Source organism: Entelurus aequoreus, linkage group LG07 (genome assembly GCF_033978785.1).
Source record: "Entelurus aequoreus isolate RoL-2023_Sb linkage group LG07, RoL_Eaeq_v1.1, whole genome shotgun sequence".
NCBI classification, from domain to species: domain Eukaryota; kingdom Metazoa; phylum Chordata; class Actinopteri; order Syngnathiformes; family Syngnathidae; genus Entelurus; species Entelurus aequoreus.
Window position 1 is genome coordinate 32094640 of NC_084737.1, and position 24642 is coordinate 32119281.

The following is a 24642-nucleotide window of genomic DNA, read 5'->3' on the forward strand; positions in this document are numbered from 1 at the left end:
TTCTGTGATAGAGTGATTAGAGCACATACTCGTTTGTCACAAAAACATTCATGAAGTTTGGTTCTTTTATGAATTTATTATGGGTCTACTGAAAATGTGACCAAATCTGCTGGGTCAAAAGTATACATACAGCAATGTTAATATTTGGTTACATGTCCCTTGGCAAGTTTCACTGCAATAAGGTGCTTTTGGTAGCCATCCACAAGCTTCTGATTGTATTTTTGACCACTCCTCTTGACAAAACTGGTGCAGTTCAGCTACATTTGTTGGTTTTCTAACATGGACTTGTTTCTTCAGCATTGTCCACATGTTTAAGTCAGGACTTTGGGAAAGCAACTGAACTTTCCTCCAGAAGGTCTTATCTGTGTCCATGTGATGTCAGATGAAACAAAAATGTAGCTGTTTGGCCACAATACCCAGCAATATGTTTGGAGAAGAAACGGTGAAATGGTTCCAACAGGACAATGACCCCAAGCACATGTCAAAAGTGGTAAAGGAATGGCTAAATCAGGCTAGAATTAAGGTTTTACAATGGCCTTCCCAAAGTCCTGACTTAAACGTGTGGACAATGCTGAAGAAACAAGTCCATGTCAGAAAACCAACACATTTAGCTGAACTGCACTAATTTTGTCAAGAGGAGTGGTCAAAAACTCAACCAGAAGCTTGCCAGAAGCTTGTGGATGGCTACTAAAAGCGCCTTATTGCAGTGCCAAGGGACATGTAACCAAATATTAACATTACTGTATGTATACTTTTAACCCAGCAGATTTGGTCACTTTTTCAGTAGACCCATAATACATTCATAAAAGAACCAAACTTCATAAATGTTTTTTGTGACCAACAAGTATGTGCTCCAATCACTCTATCACAAAAAAATAAGAGTGGTAGAAATTATTGGAAACTCAAGACAGCCATGACATGATGTTCTTTACAAGTGTATGTAAACTTTTGACCACAACTGTATATGTGAATTAGTTACTAAATTCATTCAGGACATGATATTTATTTTCTTCCCTTTATTAGATGTTTTACATTCAGTCATTCTCTATCCTATTGAAGGTCGTTGGTGGGCAGCTGACTCTCGACAAGAAGCAGAGGATTTTTATTTAATGGGGTTAATTATAGCAACTATTTTCACCGCTTCTGCAAGGTATTATTCAGAAGATGGCAAACTGTTTAAGAAATATTTCACAATGTACACAATAACATAACAACTGAAAATGCCATTGTGTATTAGAGTCTGTATAAGGCATATTAACATAGGTTTCGGTAGAGATGGGCACCCGACCACATTTCTTTGATCGACTAATTGGAAATATCAAGTAACGATTATCTTTTCAAACAATCAAGTTTATAAAGATAAAGATAGAATCAACAGCACCTCTGCTGCCAAGTAGCGTGTTGTTTTGCTCACCGTTAGCTCAGGTATGACCAGATATATATTTATTAGACATATGTAGCGCACTTTCCGCGCGCGATGATGTCACGTTATCGATGAGAAAATGCATTTATATATATATATATATATATATATATATATATATATATATATATATATATATATATATATATATATAGATAGATAGATATATATATTAGATATATATTTATATATATATATATTATATATATATAATATATATCTAATATATATATATATACTGTATATATATATATATATATATATATATATATATACATATATATATATATATATATATATATATATATATATATATATATATATATATATATATATATATATATATATATATATATATATATATATATATATATATATATATATTAGACATATGTAGCGCACTTTCCGCGCGCGATGATGTCACGTTATCGATGACAAAATGCATTTTTAGACAATATGATTTGCCTGAGCGGCTAAGAGACACCGTGAGTAGCAAGCGGTACAAAGTAGATAAGAAAAAAATAAAAAAATAAAAATAAATGAAAAAAAACATTTATTTATTTATTTATTTTTTTAATACTTGGGACTTCCCGCGGGCCTGATTTTGGATGCTGGCGGGCCGGATCCGGCCCGCGGGCCGTAGTTTGGGGACCCCAGGTTATCAGGAAGAATGCGCGAGGTTGCAATATAGTCATGTCTATGACTTGGCTGCATTACGCACGTGAGCATGTATTGTACTGTCTGCAAATGGCGTCGACCAATTGAACTAGTATGAGTATTATGAAATGAAGTATAAAACAGCACAAACAAATTATTTTCTGAGGCTGAATTTGAAGCATGGAGAAATATTTGTTTTATTTCTATTTGGATAGAATGAAAAAGTCTATATTATGCTTTCATTTGCAACTGTGTGACACTGAAGCTGTAAGGTGGCGGCTTGTGTGTTAGTACCTCCCAGAAGCTGTCCATGGTGTCGTCGGCACCTGCACATTCATCGTAGGAGCCAGACATTGTCCTGGATGTCACGAAGCTCTTCCTCAACCAAAACTGTCCTCAGCAGGGATGTTTGCTTCTTCGTACGCTGGAAGACAGTTTGAGAGGATTACACAACATGCAGGGAGTCGTTTACGTCTATCAGCCCAAAAATCAGCTAAGCCGGCCTTGGGTTACAATGTGGCAATTAGCGAGGGGGACTTTTTCAGTGAGATGTTCATAATAATGAGATAAAAATAGCTTCCTCAGCTATGCATCCAGTTCACTGCCCCAAGGAGTGAGAATGGCCATCACATGGCGTGTCCTAGAAAAGACTGACTGCTATTACACATGCATGACCCTGAATATTTACACATAGCAAACCTTGCCATGTTCTTCACATATTTTCTGGATAAAGATTACTGCTGGTTACCTGTCAGGCAAAAAATATTTTTTCTGCTTCAAGTGTGTTTGATATCGCTACACCGTGGCTAAAGCACAAGAAGCTGTGTTGAACTGTGATCAATACATTTTGCTCACTTCATTAATAAGAGATCTTCATTGGATTGTGAATTACTAAGGGTCTGATCTACTAAGATCCTAGTTCCAAAATAGTGCGTACTATTAGTGGGCGTGTTGCGTGCGATTTACTAAGACTGCGTGTGCAATTTAAAAATGGTGTACACCGCCTTATTTAAATGAGGATTTTGCGTGTAATATACAGGGCATCGTCACGGAGACACTCTCAATTAGGCAAGGCAAGGCAAGGGCAAGGCAACTTTATTTGTATAGCGCTTTTCATACACAAGGCAGACTCAAAGTGCTTCACAGACAACAAAGTGAAATGAAAGAAAATAAAAGCAAAATTAATTACTGCACATTCATTTGATCATGCTCCTACATGTGGTGTTTTGCTATGTTTTCAAACATGCAGGAGACATGCACCACTTTTTATGGGCATTTTAAAAGCAATCCAGAATAGAATAGAATAGAATAGATCTTTATTGTCATTGTACATTGTACAACGAAATTGCAAGCAAACTTATTTAGTGCAAATTCATAAAGACAAATAAAAAACATAAGAACATGGTACTAAGATAAATACATAAAAAATAATACATAAAAAACATAAAATACCAAGCACACAACTCCTTCTTTTTTATGCCTTGTGTTCAGCGACACTATTGCTCTCGGGTAGAAAGTGTTATTGAACCTGTTTGTCCGGCATGAGGGCAGCAGTTCAAAAAGTTTATGTCCGGGGTGAGATGGGTCCCTTATGATGTTTTGGGCCTTTTTCCAGGTGTTCATGTACAATGACACCACTTTTTATTTAATTCACATTTGACAACCAAACAATTACACAAAGCGACTCGGTAAAGAATCTGGGTATTATCTTCCACCCAACTCTCTTGTTTGAGTCACACATCAAGAGTGTTACTAAAACGGCCTTCTTTCATCTCCGTAATATCGCTAAAATTCGTTCCATTTTGTCCACCAGCGACGCTGAGATCATTATTCATGCGTTCGTTACGTCTCGTCTCGATTACTGTAACATATTATTTTCAGGCCTCCCTATGTCTAGCATTAAAAGATTACAGTTGGTACAAAATGCGGCTGCTAGACTTTTGACAAGAGCAAGAAAGTTTGATCATATTACGCCTATACTGGCTCACCTGCACTGGCTTCCTGTGCACTTAAGATGTGACTTTAAGGTTTTACTACTTACATCTGCGGTCCCTTCCAAGGTTTCTCATTGTTATCCCATTGGGATGAGTTTTTTCTTGCCCTGATGTGGGATCTGTCGTTGTGGCTTGTGCAGCCCTTTGAGACACTCGTGATTTAGGGCTATATAAGTAAACATTGATTGATTGATTGATGATTATTTGTTTTTACTGCTGATGGTGCACTCATTGGAGAGAGGCTGCACTTACTCCGCTCATGATTTTTACATAGGGGTACATTTTTATAAAATACATTTTCTACATGAAAAAAACAAACGTTATTAAAAAATACAAAACATTTGTTTTAATCAGCCCCTTAATTCCTCTCGCAGCTATACAATTATAAAATAACGCTGAATAGACGATTTGTCTAATATTTTTCATTTCTGATTGTTCAAAATGTTGAAACGTATATGGAGGATTTTCTGCAGCCGTTGCCGGAACTGTCAGTTTGCACGTCCAAAATAGTGCTTGCTAAAACAGTGATGATAAATCACAATGCACGTGCTAAATAATCATACTTGCATTTTCTCCTCCCAGTATTGTGGCCGTTTTGATGATTAGCATATATTTTGCGTATTAACTAAGACAGAGACGCAAAATGGATTGCACGGCTTATTCTGCAATCCACTTTGCACACGTTTAGTAGAACAGCTTTGCGTGTGCTATCAAAATTGCACGTGTTTTAGTACCCGCAAACCTTTAGTCAATCAGGCCCTATGTTCTTTGTTATTATTAATGTGGTTAAAAAATTTAAAAAAAATAAAAAATGTATGTGGTTAAAGATGTTCAGCCCAACCTTTTATATAAAAAAAGGTAATAACTAAAAAAAGCAAAAATGGGTTGTTAGCATTCACAGCTCAAGTTAGGCGTTAGCTTAGTGTGCTTGTATATAATATATACTAAAATAGGTGACTCAAGGTCTTTTTAAATTAAAAGCTGAGTCTGTTCGAGCTGTTACTGCTTCATGAGGAAGAGCTAGTTTAAATACAGCCAGTAACCTCAATGGCGCATCTGTCATACTGCTTCTGCAGCAGAGTGGAATACTTTACTGCGCCCAGCATGCATTGATGGAGTCATTGGAAGATATTATCCTGACCTCTTTTTTCCAACAAATAGCATTTTTGCGAAATTGCAAGATGGTCACACCGAGGTGAGGGGAAATTGCACCTCTTAGACATCTCCCTCTATGCTTTCACTCTCAAGGGCTTTAATCACAATGTTATCAGGGAAGACTTGTTCCTGTGTGACTGGCCCTAGGTTCACTGATTTGGCCTACTAAAGTCCTTAAAATCAGTGGTCGGTCAAGGCTTTAATGGAATGCCGCGATCCAAAAGAAGACATTTCTAAGCTAGGATCCAAATGAGAAGCAAGTTGTGTTTTTGGTTGATGAATTTGCCATTTATCATAATACATATCAAGTGTAAAGTGCATGTAATATGTGGTTTTGAAAAAAAAACAGGGTTAGCTGAGCATGCGAGTAGTATTGTTGCATGTTGCACAAATGGTTATTTAAAGGGGTCATATTATGATTTTTTTTCTATTTTTAAAACACTTCATTTAAGTCTACATATAATATAATGATTGTTCTTCTGTGAAAAAATTGCATACTGTAGATTTTGTTTGACCAGCCTATTTGTAAGCCATAATTTTGCTCCCTTTCAAAACATCTCATTTTGAGAGGCGGAGTTGTTAGATGCAGAACAACCCCATTTCATCACACACCCTCACGCTGAGTCAGCATTTTCCCCTGCCCGACAGAAATGTTTTGTAGTTTTTTAGCTTTCCTGCTTTTATTGTGCACTTTGGACATCGACGACCGGCACCAGCCATCTGTTTTCAGCAGTGGCGGGCCGTGTGTTTCTCACCTAGGCCTTCAGTGGCGTCCTACTTAGTCCGACTTCACCTCTCAAAATACTGTAATTTATGTCATCACATGGACACGGCTGGAGATACTATACAGAAACCCACTTGCACAATACTGTGCATTGAAACCCCTCAACAGTGTACAAAATGGTACATTTTTCGGCGCATTTAACATTCAATAAACCCGCTTCAGCAATTAAAACATATCTTACGTGGTACCATAATCGACCATAATCAATTAGAGGAGGTAGGCAGTTTTACATACTTGGGGAGCATAATCAGTGTAGATGGAGGGGCAGATGAAGATGTCAAATCCAGAATAGGGAAAGCAAGAACAACATACTAAACAAAATATGGAGAGCAAAAAACATTTCTCTCAAAACCAAACTGAAAATATTTAACTCAAATGTCAAATCCATTCTGCTGTACGGATCAGAAACATGGAAAACCACCAATAGCATACTCAATGAACTACAGACGGGCATCACAGTGGCAGAGGGGTTAGTGCGTCTGCCTCACAATACGAAGGTCTGAGTAGTCTTGGGTTCAATCCCGGGCTCGGGATCTTTCTGTGTGGAGTTTGCATGTCCTCCCCGTGGGTTCCCTCCGGGTACTCCGGCTTCCTCCCACCTCCAAAGACATGCACCTGGGGATAGGTTGATTGGCAACACTAAATTGGCCCTAGTGTGTGAATGTGAGTGTGAATGTTGTCTGTCTATCTGTGTTGGCCCTGTGATGAGGTGGCGACTTGTCCAGGGTGTACCCCGCCTTCCGCCCGATTGTAGCTGAGATAGGCTCCAGCGCCCCCCGCGACCCCAAAGGGAATAAGCGGTAGAAAATGGATGGATGGATAAACTACAGACATTCGTAAACCGTTGCCTCCGTCGGGTCCTAGGAGTCTACTGGCCAGACACCATCACCAATGCAAACCTGTGGGAACTCACCACACAAGAACCAGTGGAACTGCAAATCAGGAGAAAGAAGTGGAGCTGGATAGGCCACACATGCAGAAAACCCAATAAATCAATCACCAAACAGGCACTAACATGGAACCCACAGGGAAAAAGAAACAGAGGGAGACCAAGAACAACCTGGAGAAGAAGCAAGGAACAAGAGATGAGGGCTGAGGGGCTGTCATGGCAACAACTCAACCGAAGGGCACAAGACCGGAATGGATGGAAGGCTTTCGTCGGCGGCCTATGTTCCTCAGGGAATACTAAGGTCTAAGTAAGTAAGTAAGTTATGTGGTACTGTCAAAATTAGAAGAATTGTATAAAACAAATGAAACATGAAGAGATTAACAAATAAAAATATTTGAACTCACAATTTGTAGCACCCATTCGACGCTATATTAGCCAGTGGTGCCACTCGGAGTCGTTTGATTCGTGTGAAAGTGGCGGGCAAATCATTTCACCGCCGGATTAGCTTCCGGTGTCGGCCGACCACGTCTCACAAGATGTAGTTTATCTTAAGTATCCTTCTTGAAAATGGCCTTGCAAATACATATCTGCCATCTAATCAACATTTTGCTCTCATTCTTTGTGAGTTTTCTGTGGCTTTGTATGGCTCGTATGGCTCCGGTGCCACTTCCTGTTTTCGCAACTTGTGATTGGCTACTCGCCTGTGACTCCCAAGTGACTATCCAATCACAGCGTAAGGCCAGCTAGAAGGCCTTACTGACAACAACTCGTGATCTGATTGGCTATGGCAATTGTCCATCAACCGTATGTGTCCGTTCACTTACAGTGCACAGACGCCTGCATTGTTGGTTCTGAAGGCCCGGGCAGATTTCATACAGCATGGCAACATAAGCTAGCTGAATTCTGATTGGATGCAAACTGTAACCTAAAAACAACAGCACTGGAAAGAGCATAATATGACATGAAGAGAATATGAATACTTTTAGATATGTAGGGAAAGTAAATAAAAAAATACTTTTATCTTTAATTATGATCATGATTTCTGGTTATATTAGGCCAGCAGAGAAGGCCTTGCTGGCCCTGACGGCACACCACTGGTTTTGAGTGACTTTCACCACAACACAACATCCCCGATGATATAGCAAGATCAGCGGCTCACTGGGTTTTGTTGTCGGCGCAGTAAGGAGACTATGCGGGGAGACGAGAGGAAGAAACCAGAAGCCAGGCTGCAGGCATTATAATACTAACTGGTCCATTGCCAAACCCAGGAGGCACTGATGCAAGTAAAAGTCGTTTTTAGGAAAGTCATTATTTATTTTGCCACATGCAGGACGGTGATAGTGTAGTCTTACAGTAGCACTTGGCTAAGCTAGCTGCACAACAACTTGAGCTAACATAGCTGATGTATCATTCACACATTTCCAATGTACTCTTATGACTTACCATTTTATTGTCTCCTCCACAGTTTGATTTCACATGATCAGGACTTTTGAAGATCCCAAATACACATTAGCGAGTACCAATAGGTTAGAAAAGTTGGTTTTGCATAAAAGGGCCCCTTTAATATGTGTTTTACAACTAAATTAAGGGTGAATATATACATTGAGGCAATTGCTTTTTTTTTATTGTTTGCTCCATATTATTACAGCATTATATATTTTATTGCATTTATAGTTCAATTAATAATAAGACTGAGTTATAGCCATTGAAATGACCGTATTCTGTCTGACATTGAACCTTTTTAAAAAGATATCTCAGAAAGAAGCTGTAGAAAAAGATAAACTGCAAGCCCAGAGACATAATTAATGTTATCTTGTTGCGTCTTGTCATGACAAGAAAGCCCAGAGCGGCCTGACGGTTAAGCAGCCGTAATCTATGCAAACATCCGAAGGTGGTGGTCAAACAGTCTGTCCATCAACTTAGCCATCCAATCAGCACTTGAGTTTGTGACGACAACACCTGGTGGTGTCGAAGCCGGTTAATCTCTAACATGATATTGCAATCCCCTAGCAAAATGCAAAAAGTGATAAGAAGCTAGACCCTAAAAAAAATATCATACATTGCATTTTTAGAAAAATTTTCGACAATGGTCAACTTCAAAAATGCAAGCTGACTCTAAAGACAGCAATGCACAGTGCAAAGAGTGTTACACTGCATGTCCCAGGAGATGAAAACAATAGTGGGAGGTGGAAATGTAAGTAGAACGAAAAGGGTCGTACACTGTAGTTATTGAGGTCGATCCACCTGTAACACTGTGAAGATACCTCACATTCCACAGGGGTTTCACTGCTGAGGAGGTGGACACAGATGACTGGTTCTAATACTACTCAATATGGATCACAACAATCTTATACAAATAAGACATAACGTAAAAGGATAAAATGCATCTAAAATATTTGTGTATTTATGTAAGTATTTATTTTCTGCATATTTACTCACCATCATTGGCTCCATTTGAAAAAACTGGACAACAAACAAAAAACTGCTACTGTACTTAGGAATCAAGATCGATGTGTGATTGTCTAGTCCAAAACAAATGTTGACCTCTGTTGCCGAAGTGAACCCGGAGAGGACGGCGAGTGCGACCAAACGAGCGTGTCTCAGAGGCTGAGGGATAATCCTGCAGTGTGCCACTTGAACAGCTTTGGAAGGGGGAGGGAACTCAGTGGGAAGAAATGCAAAGGGGCAGATAGGACGCGGGGGACAAAACAGAAATCGAGGGTCAACATGTAAATTAGCGATGACCGACAGGGCAGAGGCACCAAGGCCACTTCATTCGAAAATGGCAGACGTGGAGCTGACAGCGCAAATACAACATTTTTGTGTGTCAAGCTTGCGCAAAATTCTGAATTTAATTGAGAGTGTCTCCCAAATTCCAATTCAATTCTAATTTGAATTTAATTTTAACTTAGGTTGTAAACAGGAATCATATTTGCAATTCCTATTCAAATTAAAGGAAGAAAAATAAAAAATGTCATGAAAATCTAATTGATATTTTTGGTGTATTCCAGAATCATGTTTTACATTATATTCCATACAGGACTATTATTGCCAAAACCCCCTGTACACATTTTAATAACAGCAAATATTTTTCATTGGCAATTAGGGAATACAAGCATTTTGTATAGAACAGAGCCCTTATTTTGATGTATTATTACTTTCAAATGATGAAAAAGGGTGGAAAAATACTTTTTGCACATAATTTTGTGTCATTTGTTTACTTTCAAAAGAAAATATTCTTATAAATGATGCAGATTGGAGGGGATTTGTGTTTAGTTTTAGTGTTTCAAATTCCAAATGAGCTAATATTTGCAGTTTTCCAGTTCGAACGTTTAGTATCGTGTCTTTGCAGTCTATTCAATCAAATATAGGTTGAAAAGGATTTGCAATTCATTGTATTCTGTTTTTATTTAGGATTTACACAACGTGCCAACTTCACTGGTTTTGGGGTTTGTATTATTAGTAAAGTAGCATTAGTTATAAACTATAGTCTTCCAAACATATATGTTTTTGGACTGTAGGAGGAATCCGGAGAACATGTTCCTGACACATTCGGAGTGTCCAGCAACGAGCCTCTTATAGCACTCAATGGGAACCACAACAAACACGTAATCTTGTTAGAGTAAGAAGATTTCATAGAGATGAACTAACTTTACCCTGCTGCACACTAGTACCCCTGGATGTTATGACAACTGAAAGCTCAGACGGGGTAGTATGTAAAACGATAACATCAATCATGCTGCAGCACTGTTGTTTTGCACTTTGTGGGTGGCGTCTGCTAGGCAGAGCACATCCTGCGCGTCCACCGAGGGCTAAAACAGTACACACAAGGGGAGAGACGGAGGGAGGTCTTTCATTGAGACATGGGCTTAGGGAGAGTGACAGAGACAAACAGTGTGAGACAGCAGCGTCCGGGTGGTGACAAGGAGGGAAGACTGGCATGGAGGCAGACGACATGAGGCGAGACGAGGGACAAGAGGAGGAACCTAGTTAAGGTGCCGCAATCTCAGGGAGGATGGTGGAGTGGGCCAGATGGGCAACTATGGGAGTCATCTCATGGTTGTTGCCAGGAAACAAGCTACCCGGTGCAGATTTTTCTGTCATTAAGCCAAGCATGTGACTATGCTCTGTTGTGCTAGCATTTTAATTAATACGGATACATCTGTATTAGTGATCTGTACAATTGTCAGAATAATATATGGATAGGGGTGATTGTGGATAGTCACATTATAATTGGGAAGAGTTGAGTTGAGTTGAGTTTAAGGCTGAAACGACGCGTCGACGTAGTCGACGTCATCGGTTACGTAAATACGTCGACGCCGTTTTTGTGCGTCGACGCGTCGCATATTTACGTCACACTACCGTCATGGCGGAGCGCAAAGCAGACTGTGCGAGCGAGGGGGGAAAAATCACGCCAAAAGTGGTCAAAAGTGTGGGAGTATTTCAATACACGGCCTAATAATGTTGTTGTATGCACACTGTGTCGAGCGTAAATGGCCTATCATAGCAGCACAACGGCTATGAACGAACATTTGAAAAGAAAACCATCAACTAGTCAATCGTCCGCGCGAGTATACGTTGTCATCATTACACAAAAACATGAATGTGTCATTTGTATCTGCTAGGGGTGTAACGGTACGTGTTTTGTATTGAACCGTTTCGGTACGGGGCTTTCGGTTCGGTACGGGGGTGTACCGAACGAGTTTCTAAGCTAAAGCTAACTTTAGCTGCTAAAGTGTTAACAAGCTGCTTCGCTCCTTCTGCGGCTGCCTCTGTCTCAGCACGCAGCATTGTCCCACCCACACAACCATCTGATTGGTACACACAAAGCGTTATACAAAGCGTTATCAGCCAATCAGCAGTGCGTATTCAAAACGTTACCAGCCAATCAGCAGTGTGTATTCAGAGCGCATGTAGTCAGCGCTTCAGCGTGGAGCAGATAGGTGTTTAGCAGGTGAGCATCAGGCAGCGGACTCTCCCCAAATGATAATAAACACCTCCCAGTCAACTACTAGTAACATCACTATGAGCTAGGGATGGGCGATACCACACTTTTAGGATTCGATACGATACCGATACTTTATCTTGCCTTTTCATCGATACCGATACCATTAATTTCTTATTGGCAATTTTTGTCAGTCAAAAATATTATTACTATTGTTATTATTTAAGACAAATCACAAGACAAATACAGACCATTTATACCACATTTATTATAGTCAATATATAATAAAAGTAAAATTAAAATAAATAACATAAATATGAAAAATAAATTAAATATTATATGTAATAATAATTATATATTATATATAATAATAATTAGATATTAGGGCTTTCCAATTAACTGTCAAATCCGAATCGCAACAAGCTGCAGTTATTTTTTAATGTTTGTGATATAATTAGCAATTAATGAAATATGAAATAGACTAATGTTTTCGAAATGTAAGAAATGATGTTACAGATTAAAACCAAAATCACATTCAATCATATATTTCAAGATTTTCTTGGAAAAAAATAAAACTGTAATGCAAAGATGAAGAATCTCCAAATTGTATCTCTTTCTTATCTTGTTTTAAATACTCAAGCAATTTTCAACTAACAGTAAATTCCCCGTGTGGAAATTATTTGAATTTAGGATAATCATTTAAACAAAAATATTCAGTAAACATTACTAAAAAAAAACAAAAACAATGCCTGTTTTAAGTCAACAATTGGACAACACTGGATATGCCTGGCTGCATCGCTGTCGGCTGGCTGTGTGTGTGTTGCACGTTGACGACGCTCATTCGCTGTCTCCTGTCACGTGACTGGGCCAGCTCTATACTCTGCCAGGTACAGGGGTGTCCCAGCACATAGTAAGTTAAGTAAGTCATCAAAAACATCTGAAAGTGATGCTAGCACCCCTCACACGCCGTTTTTTGGTTTATATCGATACTTTTTTCAGAAAAGTGATGCCAAATGAGTAGCGTGTGAGTTTCGATATATCGATACCACAGGATCGATACGCACATCCCTACTATGAGCCCGTTGACCTTCTAGGAATATAAACTGGAGCTCAGCTCACTCGCAGTCCTGGCTTGAGGTGAAGGCTACCGGTAATTAGCTCTCAGTTCCAGCCACATCGACCCCTTCTGAGCGCCTATTTTCAGCTGCTGGGAATATTGTAAACAAGAAAAGAACCAGAGCATGTAGACATGCTAACCTTTCTTCATTACAACTGTTAGTCACTCACTGGAATGAGTAGAATTGGTTATTGTGTACTGTGTTGGACTGGATGTTTATTTTGCACATTTTAAAAGCAATACTTAATGTTTACAGTGCTCCAGAATATTTAGATTGGCACTTTTTTGTATTGGATGTTTATCTTTATTTTTGCACATTTTAGCAAATAAGCAATACTTTCACTTTTGTTGAAATGTTTACACTGTTGTTACAGAATATTTCGTTTTGCACTTTTTGTATTGGATGTTTATCTTTATTTTTGCACATTTTAAAGCAAAATAAGCAATACTTTTACTTTTGAAATGCTTATACTATTGCAGAATATTACGTTTTGCACTGGATGTTTACTTTTATATTTGCACATTAAAAAGCAAATAAGCTACTTTTAATTTTGTTAAATGTTAAAAGTTTTAAATGTTTACATTGTTACAGAATATTTTGTCATGTTGTTGTCAATGTTGACTGAGTGGCCATACTTCTTTTTTTTTGTAAATAAAAGCCATGCCTTTTGAAAAAACTGGCCTACATTTATTTTTTCATCTTCATTTTGAATAAAAAAATAATCGGTAAAAGGAAAAATAATCTATAGATGAATCGAAAAAATAATCTATAGATTAAACGATTAATCAAAAAAATAATCTGTAGATTAATCGATAGAAAAATAATCGTTAGCTGCAGCCTTAGTTGAGTTTGAGTTTATTTCGAACATGCATGCATACAACATGATACATCACAATTTCCCGTTTCTCTATTCAACATATTGGAAAAGGAGTAGGAAGAAGCAGAGCTTATTTAATCCTACCCCTTTTCCTTTACATAGCAGTTGCTAAAACTTTTGTTCACTCCCTGTTCTCAATTTATTCACAATATACTCCATAAGTAATAACAATAAAAATAAATAAATAAATAAATACTACTTGGTGAAGTAAGTCATATTTCATATGGTGAGATGAGTAAGATTATCTTGAAAATGAATGGATGGATGAGATCAATTCAGAATGTTTACCATGGTTCTTCTTCTTTGTACTTTGTAAACTCTTTAAATTTGAATCGTTTCTTGAAGTGGATCACATTAGTACATTGCTTGATTTCTTTGCTTAATCCATTCCATAATTTAATTTCACATACTGATATACTAAAGGTTTTAGGTGTTGTACATGCGTACAAATGTTTTGAATTACATTTTTCTCTAAGATTATATTTCTCCTCTTTTGTTGAGAAGAATTGTTGTATATTCTTGGGTAGCAGATTATAGTTTGCTTTGTGTATAATTTTAGCTGTTTGCAAATTCAAAATTCAGTGTAAGCCTTGGCCCCTGTAGAGGGGGTCTAGACTGAGGCCAAGAAAAAGAAAACCTCATAGTCATAGCACACATAAACATATTTGTAAGAGGGAAACATCAAAGAACACAAAGGACATTACATACATTAAAAGAGCAGAGCTGATGCAACCAGCTGCCACTCCAGCAGTGCCACTTCTACACACAGCCACAAAAGTAAAACAACAACAAAAAAACAAAAAAAATCAACCAATAATATACATTGCGTACACATGATTGCACCATACATAGACAAGCAACCAAACAAATACATAATTTCAACACCCACATACACTGTGGTGGCCTCTGCGGTGTTCCACGCCATCGTCTGCTGGTATGGGGGGAGCATGGCCAGAGACAGGAGCAGACCCAACAAAGCAACCAAGAGAGCCAACTCTATCCTCGGCCGCCCACCAACTCTCGGCCAGTGTCCAGTCCGCATGGATGAATGAGGATGCGTCCGAAGAGACAGAGGCGTCCGATACACGCTCAAAATATGAGCAAGAACAGCTCTTCTCTCACTCCTAAATTTGCTAAATACGATACCGGAACCACCCCATGTTAGTTTTGGTGTCTGGCTTTTGGAAACAGGGATCTGCAGATCTAGATCTAGAGAAGCTGTATGTCATGTTAGCATGCTTACCTATTATCAATAGAGATTTCAAACATTGGGAGCTTCTGTCTTATGACGTCAGTGTCATTGTTGTTTTCCTGGAGTAAAATATCTAAGTATCGGATGACATTGCTTTCAATCAAAAAGCCTCTTTCCTGTGTTATGTAGTACTGGATGCGGGTCACAGCTCTAACGAAAAACATAAAAGGATGACTCAGCTACCTCTTCCTGAACGCCTCCAGTGATTCTGCTGCAGAGTCAAGGTTCTGCATCATTCTTAGTGCCCTGTGAAGGATTTTCCTCACGTCTTGTTCTTGCTAAATCAATCGTGTTTTAACATTTTTCTGTCCGAGTCAGCCACAACCAAAACAGCTTATATTTGTATGTTAAAAAAAATGACCTTCATCATCATTGGTATGAATCAACAATATAAAAATGTATATTATGCCCCCAACAAGAAGTTTAAGGGTCATGGCTAGCAACAGGTCACATGAATCTGAGAGGGAAAGAGCCTGCTGGATGGAGAGTTGGTTCTTGTTGTCCGGTACCTGAGATATTGTAGTCAATTTTCTCTCAACAATGAGAGAGGCAAGGTATCTTGAAAAAAATGTCCATTTTGTTACCACAGTAAACAATAGTGAGACAGCTAGCTTTTTAGACACTTCATAAAGAGGACAATAGACAACAAATTATTATATTAAAAATCTCATTATATTTACAAAATCACTGCACAGTCTATACCCAATTGTACTCATCTCCTACCGAGAGTGGTATACTTGGGTCCATTTGCATATACCGGTATTACAAATACTTTTTCAAATGTTCTTGTAATCAGACCATATTTTCGGTATATTAGATGGAATCTTTACCAAAAAAGATTCCATGTAATATACCGAAAATATGGTCTGATTAAAAGAAAATTTTAAAAAGTATATGAAGAAGAAGACATAATGAACCTTTTTGAGCAAAATATGTTGCAAATATATTATCAAGTATAATTGTATTCATACTCTTCAGAATGTGCCGTTTTGTTTATTTATGTGCCTCCACTTCGATTGCGTCTTCTCCCTGTCAGCCAAGTTATATTTTTGCGTCAACTGACCGATATAAGTTAGAACTATATTGTCATGGCGCGGGCCCGAACCCGCTTTGCTCCGGCAGCATGGTCTGCCAGCACCTCCGTTGGCAGCGCGCCGAGACATGCCCCTGCTTGCGCTGGCCGCGTCACGCCCACATGCCGACAAGGCTGTGGGCGATTAGCAATCTGCACACCTGGGACTGATGAGGGCGAGCGGTATAAAGACCAGTGTACCCAAGGATCCTAGCCGGAACTTAATCCTGTTACGTTGTGAGCATCCCGCGTCTGGCCTCCCTCCGCATTCTAGATCTCTCCCTGTGACTTCCTTGATCCCGCGTCTCATGCCCTTTTGTGTTTCCCGCAGTGCTTCCCGTGTCCTCCATCTTCGAGCCTCAACTCTCCCTGGACTTTGTACTGCCTCCCTCGATCCTCGACCCCCGCTTGGACAGAGACCTCCTACGCCTTGCCATTCGCCCTGACCATCTGCCTGCCCCTCGGACCGCCTTCATGCCTTGTTCCTCCTCTCGCCCAACACATTTGGTAAAACACTACAGCTAATCACACACATAGCCTCACACACACACCTTGGATCTAGTCACACTCCATTTCCTTAGTTTATATTATTGTTGTTTGATTATTATATATATTGTCTATATATATAATAAATAATAGAGCTATACGGCCCCCTTGTGTCTGTGACGTCTCAACTCCTCCAGTAATACATAACATATATGTTACTTTGTATTAGAAATGGCAACAGTGAAGGATGCATGTGCATGTACGAGCCAGTCTGTCCCACAAAATAAGGATAGAGAAAAATAGCTACATTTTTCACTATAACGTCCAACTACAATGGCGGAATCGCGTAAAGCTCTTCGGGTAAAACTTTACCACGTATGGAGATATCTGATAACGTCAACAATTGGAAAGATGTGACACATGCGATATATATTCCAAACGGCTCGTTTGGAGAAGTATGAAGGAAGGCAAGATTGTTTTATAAATATCCCTGCAATGCCCCCATGGTTTGATTTAAAATTTTCGGGACTTATCCCAAATACACAAACCAGGTGCGAATAGGTAAGAAAAGTTGGTTTTGCATAATAGGTCCCTTTTAAATCAAACTGCACCATTTATCACTGTTTACATAAGTGTAGAGCAGGTATTCATTCCTACCACTGACTCTATAAGCATGTAAATGTAAATAGCTTTGCTGTTTGCTTCACTTTTTCTAACATGCCAGATGGAGACCAGCTAAACATCTTTGGCTATATCCATCCATTCATCGTCATTCATTCTTGGTCGAGTCGTGGGAAAAAGCAACCAAAGCGGAGAAGCCCGGATTTCCCATCCCCGGCTACTACGTCGAGCTCCTCCAGGGGGAGGCTGAGATGTTACCAGGCCAGTTGAGAGACATAGCCTCTCTAATGTGTCCTGGGTCTTTCCTGAAGCCTCCTACCGGTTGAATGTGCAGTTAACACCTCCCTAGAGAGGCGTCAGATGGACATCCTAACCAGATGCCTCGGTTACCTCATCTGGCTCCTCTGGAAGTGGAGGAGAAGCGGCTCTATGAGCTCCTCTCGAATGATAAAGTTTCCCACACGATTGCTAATGGGAAGCCCCATCACCCAATGGAGGAAACTGATTTTGTCTACTTGTATCCACTATCTTGTCTTTGGTAGCTTTGCCTTTTGGCTCAGCTCCTTATTCTCCACGAGGAACTAATGCAGAGTCCACATTACTGCAGAAACCACACCGATCCACCTGTCGATCTCACAATGCATTCTTCCCTCACTTGTGAACAAAATCCCAAGGTACTTAAACTCATCCAATTGGGCCAGGATTTTATACCAACCCGGAGATGCCACGCCACTCTTTTTCCGGGCGGAAATCATTAACTTGAACTTAGAGGTGCTGATTCTCATCACAGTTACTTCACACTTGGCTAAAAACCGATCCAGTGAGAACTGACAATCACAGCCTGATGAACCCAACATGACCATATTATCTGCATGTAGCAGAAACCAAATCCTGCAGCCACCAAACAGGTTCCCTCAACAACCTGACTGCGCCTAGAAATGTTGTCTTTAAAAGTTATGAACAGAATCAGTGACAAGGGGACTTGAAACGAGTCTTAGTCTGCATTGCCAATGCAGACCAATCTCTGACTGCGATCATACACAGGAGCGGACTGCAAAAATCAGGCGGTCCAATACCCCATACTACCAGAGCACTCCCTAAAGGATTTCCCGAGGGACACAGTGGAATGCCTTCCCCAGGTACACAAAACAAATGTAGACTGGTTGGGCAAAGTGCCATACATCCTCAAGGATCCTGCCGAGAGTAAAGAGCTTGTCCACGGGTCCAATATCTGACAGACCCTCCTCTCCAGTACTCGAGATTAGACCTTACCAGGAAGGCTGAGGCAATAATAATAATAAAAAAGTATATTCTATTGTATTCCATTCCAATGTAACAATAGAAGGGAAGGTCAAACACAAATACAAATAGATGGAGTAGACATTGAAAGAGTAAAAGAAAACACATTTTTGGGTGTAATAATAGATGAGAAAATGACCTAGAAATCTCATATAAAAATATACAGCATAAAGTGGCAAGAAATATTTAAATATTGAATTAAGCAAAATATGTTGTAGACCAAAAATCACTTTATATTCTCTGCTGCTCGCGGGTGTTACCATATCTGAGTTATTTTGTAGAAATATGGGGAAACAACTCCTTCCGCCCGTTTGCTGGGATAGGCTCCAGCACCCCCGCGACCCCATAAGGGACAAGCGGTAGAAAATGGATGGATGAACGTTACAAAAATAATACACAATGTTGGATATAGAGAACATTCCAACCTTTTATTTATTAAATCAAGAATGTTGACACTCAATGATTTGGTGCATTTGCAAACAGCTAAAATGATGTACAAAGCAAACTATAACCTGCTACCCAAGAATGTACAACAATTCTTCTCAACAAAAAAGGACAAATATAACCTTAGAGAAAAATGTAACTTGAAACATTCGTATGCACATTAAAATCTTTAGTATATCAGTAAGTGGAAATCAAAAAAGCAGTAATTTTGATTCACTTTAAGAAACTGTTCAAACTACAATTGTTTACAAAGTACAATGAATTATGACAACCGTATTGAAATTATTGAAAATAATGTATTGCTCATCTCATTATGTGAATCATAACTGACTTAACTATGTATGTAAATAACTGTTGTATTCAGAATGAATTGATGTAAATGATGTACAAATGAAGAACAGGAAGTGAACATGTGTTTGTACTGGAGTTGCTATGAGGTAAAAAAAAAAAAAAGGGGTAGGATTAAATAAGCTCTGCTTCTTCCTACTTCTTTTTGGACATGTTGTAAAGAAAAATTAAAATATGTGATGTATCATACTGAAATTGTATACATGTTCGAAATAAACCAAGCAACCCACCAACCTAACGTCACAGTTACATAAATCATCCTAATCAATATGGTTTTGGTGGGCTTTATTAATATGAAATAACTCCTGGATAATGTTGACAAATTGTGACGATGAACATGAACCGATCATATCACAACTGCCTTCGCTATCATATCTTTGGCATCATTTGAAATCATTAGGGTTCTTCTGTCACAGTACTGAAAATAAATACAGTTCATATTTACCAAACTAACTTTTGACCTATGCTTCCCTAAAATATTTCAGGTCAAATATTCAAAATTAAGAAATTCTTTCTCTGAAAATAAATTATTTTGAAGAAAACTTTGTCGTATGGGACTGTTCAGAACTGAAGGTTATTTGATATTCAATGATAAATAACTTTTATACGTATCCACCAGTCTGAACTCCGACCTCAAACACTATATTCCCCTAAATTATTGGGGCTGTTGTGCTGACAAACATAAAAGCGGCAGAGCATTTTAACATTGGATTATACTTTCAATAACAATGCAGCTTTTGCATGCCCAAGCAGGCAGATTTAACACGAAAACACATTACAGGCATTAGCATCTGCTCGGCCTTCTTCTTTTTGGTACATTATCAAAAGGCAGCTTTGGTCAACAATCCACACACAATTGCAACTCTGTCATGATTGCACCCAGCATCCCGCTCGATGCTGCAGTGCTTATGTAACAATCAAACCTTTTGCCACCAGCCTCCTAGTGACAGCGTGGGGGGAGGCGAAGGAGAGTGGGGGAGACAGAATGGCGGCAAATAGAGAAGGACAGAAGAGCGGGTGAAGGGAAAACGTGATGGCTGCTGATGTAGGAATGAGACGTGGTGAAAGAGAGCATGACCTTGATCGAGCCACAGGTGAAGTCGCTAAATGAGCAAACAAACAAAGCAACACAGTTTGTGAACAAGTCGCTCTTTAAACAAATTGGCTCTTAGTATTCTTGTCTTGTAGCCACCGGGGGCTGCATGGACTTCTGATTTTATAGTTTCAAGTGCACCGCTCTAATGCGGCTGTGAAGGTTTTAGAGGAGTCTGGAAGATGGAGTTAATACATCACAGATTTGATTTATATGGTTTGGTTGTCTGAGAATAAAACATTTTTTAATGCAGATTTAGGTTAAAGGGGAACTGCACTTTTTTGGAATTTTGCCTATCGTTCACAATCATTATGAGAGACAAGAAGACAGATGTGATTTTTTAATGCATTCTAACTCGTAAATAAACGTAAACAAAAGTCCGCTTACGATGTAGTCAATGGGAGGTCCTCTATTCGCCCATAAAGCTCTCTAACCAGCCAACAATACGCCATTTAAATTTGTGACCTGAATTTTAACCAAGTATTAGTGATATTGTTAGTATAAGCACTAACTATAACTATAACTATAACTATAACTATAACTATACATTAACTAGCTATAAGCAGATTAACTATTCATAGCGGCGCCGTGATCACAGAGAGCTAACTAGTTTGTGCAGCTATATTGACATCATCGGCTGGTGAGCTGCTTTCTCGCCTTGGAGCTTGTGAAAGTGTATCCTACATTATAAATTATGTTTCTCACCTTGATGGTAGAAGGATTAAAAGATAATCCAAAAAGTCAATTTTGGCATTCATTTAAGACCCGAATATGGCGAGAAAGGCACAAGAATACACTTGATTCCACACCCTTTTTTACTTTGCAAGCATTATGAGTCATTCTTCATTTAAACGGGAATATATCAACATTTTATCAGTCCGCGTCAAAGTGACAGCAGACATTGTACAGTAAGTGATGTTTTATTATGTTTGTTGGCTCTCATGAAAGTCTGCAGTGGGCAGTAATGAGTAATGCCGTTGAACAAAAAAACCAATGTAGTGATACGTTTGTGAAATGAATGCACCACCATATGATTAAAATGAACGAAATACGTAAATATTACATGTTAATATGAATGTGCCTGGTACTACATTACATATGAACTGAAAGCGTGTATATGAAACCTTGATGGAAGTGTTTGGAATATTTTTTTAAGTGCTTGAAAGCGACTACCATAGGCTCTATTGCAAGCTGACTTTTGGTTGTATTTATTTACTAGTTAGAATGCATAAGAATTGTGAAGGATAAGCAACATTCCAAAAAAAAGTGCAGTTCCCCTTTAATTCAGTCACTTGGTGGGATTTAAAAGGCTTTTGCCATAGAGATTCTCCTAATATCAAAATGAATTACGTATACTAAAAGGGTAGAATGTGTGCGGTACAATTTTAGTCAACACTGGAAAAAAAACTAATGGAATGGAATGGAAGGAATGTCCTTGAACAGTGACTACCAACAGATGCATGTGTATCCTTATAATGCTGCTAACAAGGAGAGACAACATTAGGAAGAACTTACACACAATTAGTGACCTTGTTTACTGATCTAAATATAGAAATGCCCGTTTCAACTGAAACTCATTTGGCTGATGCATCACATAAAAACCAATTATTTAACCCTCCGGACATCTTAACTCAATCATAACTAAATATATCATATAATCACTTTTCTCTTCCTCTCTGCTTTCCTGCACTGGAAATAATATCGCAGGCACTACAGAGCATCTGTCACTAAAAGCTGCTGTATGTCACACAAAATTATTTTTTTAATGAAAAAAAAATACTGGAACACCACCAACCCCTAGCATGTTACCAATGGTGGTTTAGGAGAACAGATGTAACAAATAAATGTGTAGATTTGTCACAATAACAATTGCTGTTCGGGCCAAATAAGATGTTTCGCTCAAACGTGCATGCCCGTACTATGTGCACATACACAAAAAGATATTTGAGCGCGTAAGGGTTTATAATTGCATACTATGTTATATTATTCTGTTGAGCGGGTGAGTAAAATCATACGCTTTTCCAACATAATGTTTTACTCTGTGTGTATGTGAGTATGTGTGAATGTGCGTGTGTGTGCATGTATTAGTGGGGCATAGATTATATCCCACCCTCTTCCTGGTGGGATATAATGCTTAGAGCTCGTTCATACACAAACACCTATAGCAGGGGTGTCCAAAGTGCGGCCCGGGGGCCATTTGCGGCCCGCAGCTAATTGTTTACCGGCCCGCCACACATTCTGGAAATACTATTGTAAAAATAAAAAAGAACATTAAAAAAAGTGGAATGAGGTGAAATCTAACGAGAAAAAGTTGCAATGTTGACACAAAAGCTGCCATGCAGGCTGTTTTTTTTCTTTTGTCTTTCTTCATTTTTCTTTTTTTGCCATTGCTCAAAAAAAAAAAAATAATGACAAAAAATCCATGTTATAATGAATTATTTTCAGGGCTCCAATTACTTCAAATATTTCACTTAAAAATGTTTTATGTGGTAAATATTGCATATATTGTGTAGTAGCCATATAAAACTATCAAAGTTTTCTTTGACAAAAGCGCATAAAACAAACAAAATAATAGTTCCAGCATAAAATCGACAGATATATCTGAAGTTGATCTCGTAATTTAAGTGTTGAAAGTAAAAGAAAAACCTAATAAAAATGTATCACTTTATGAGTGGGGCACCTTTTGGATCCCAAATATATTTAGTGATTTTTTATTTATCTTTTCCCCACTGTGATTACTCAAAAATATGAAATAATTAAAATCAATGGTGCCCTGCATTATTGATCTTTTAAGACTCTAATTACTAAATACTGCGTATTTCAGTTTTACTATAAAAAAACTAAGTTGTTTTTGACAGAAAAGCCATAAAACATTTTTTTTAATTTGTATTACTTTATATCAACTTGAAGTTGATATAGAGATTTACTGTAAGTGCTAAATAATTAAAAACATATAATAATCTGACTTATTTTTAACATTTTAATGACTGAGACCCTTTATGGTCCCCGTTAACCCTAAAGGTAAAATGAATAAAAAAACATATATTTTGTTATGGTTTGAAAATGAAAAATATCAAAATGGCCCCCACATGCTTTAATTTTTCCGTGTGCGGCCCTCAGTGGAAAACGTTTGGACACCCCTGACCTATAGCCACCCATAGGTGACATATAGCAGTTTTGAACATTTACTTGAATTCATGACTCATCTAGTCATTCTTATGCGGGACACTCTTCACTGGCTGGAGAAACCAATTCGACTCAGGTGATAGAACAACAACTCGTTGGACTTAACATAACTTAAAAAGGAGGAAAAACATCATCAGATGTGTCCCAGTACAACAGTAGTAAGTAGATGAAAACTTTCCTAACAGGATCTGATCTATTAATTGTGTTTAGCCATTGAGCATTGGGCATTAAAAGCGAAGTATACTGTAGGTATTGGCCAAAATATTGCAGGTGATTCCTACGAATAGAATGGAAAACCAATAAATAAGTCAGAAGGAATAAACAAGCCACATGCTGAGGAGAAATCAGTGATCCAACTACTACATATAAAATAGATAATAATATCATAAACATACTTTTTCATCTACATAGGTAGCAGAAATAATACTTGGGCAAAATAAAATTAAGAGTATACACAGCGCCGTCCCTTATATGCAGATCACACACTGTGCGTTGAAGCCCAATTTTAAAAAATCCAATATATGTAGGGTCCTCATTAACAAGGGATGGCCGTGAGTATACATGTGGTGTTCTAGAGACTGTGGAGCAATACAATAATACTAATGAGGAAATACTAGGGTGGCAAATACAGACATTTTTCACCAATATTCCCAGGAACGTTTATTACCAGGAATCTATTAAAAATTCATGGTAATCTGTTTCGTTTTACAAATCCCGTTTCCATATGAGTTGGGTAATTGTTTTGGATGTAAATATAAACGGAATACAATATTTTGCAAATCCTTTTCAACCCATATTCAATTGAATGGACTACAAAGACAAGATATTTGATGTTCAAACTCATAAACTTTTTTTTTTTTTTGCAAATAATAATTAACTTAGAATTTCATGGCTGCAACACGTGCCAAAGTAGTTGGGAAAGAGCATGTCCACCACTGTGTTACATGGCCTTTCCTTTTAACAACACTCAGTAAACGTTTGGGAGGAGACACATTTTTT

General features: G+C 38.4%; 1 protein-coding gene across 2 annotated transcripts in view; it reads right to left on the reverse strand.

Annotated features, from left to right (window-relative positions):
* Nucleotides 1-24642, reverse strand: part of LOC133653681 (protein kinase C and casein kinase substrate in neurons protein 1-like) — a 54191-nt gene that overhangs the window by 19449 nt on the left and 10100 nt on the right. The window contains exons 1-2 of one of the 2 annotated variants that reach the window (XM_062053234.1): nt 9342-9503; nt 2375-2504 (exon numbers count right to left, since the gene is read on the reverse strand). In XM_062053234.1, coding sequence (XP_061909218.1) covers nt 2375-2434 — 60 coding nt within the window. In that variant the 5' untranslated portion in view covers nt 2435-2504; nt 9342-9503. Of the gene's footprint in view, nt 1-2374; nt 2505-9341; nt 9504-24642 lie in introns of those variants that run through there. The other variant, XM_062053233.1, reaches the window with a different exon arrangement.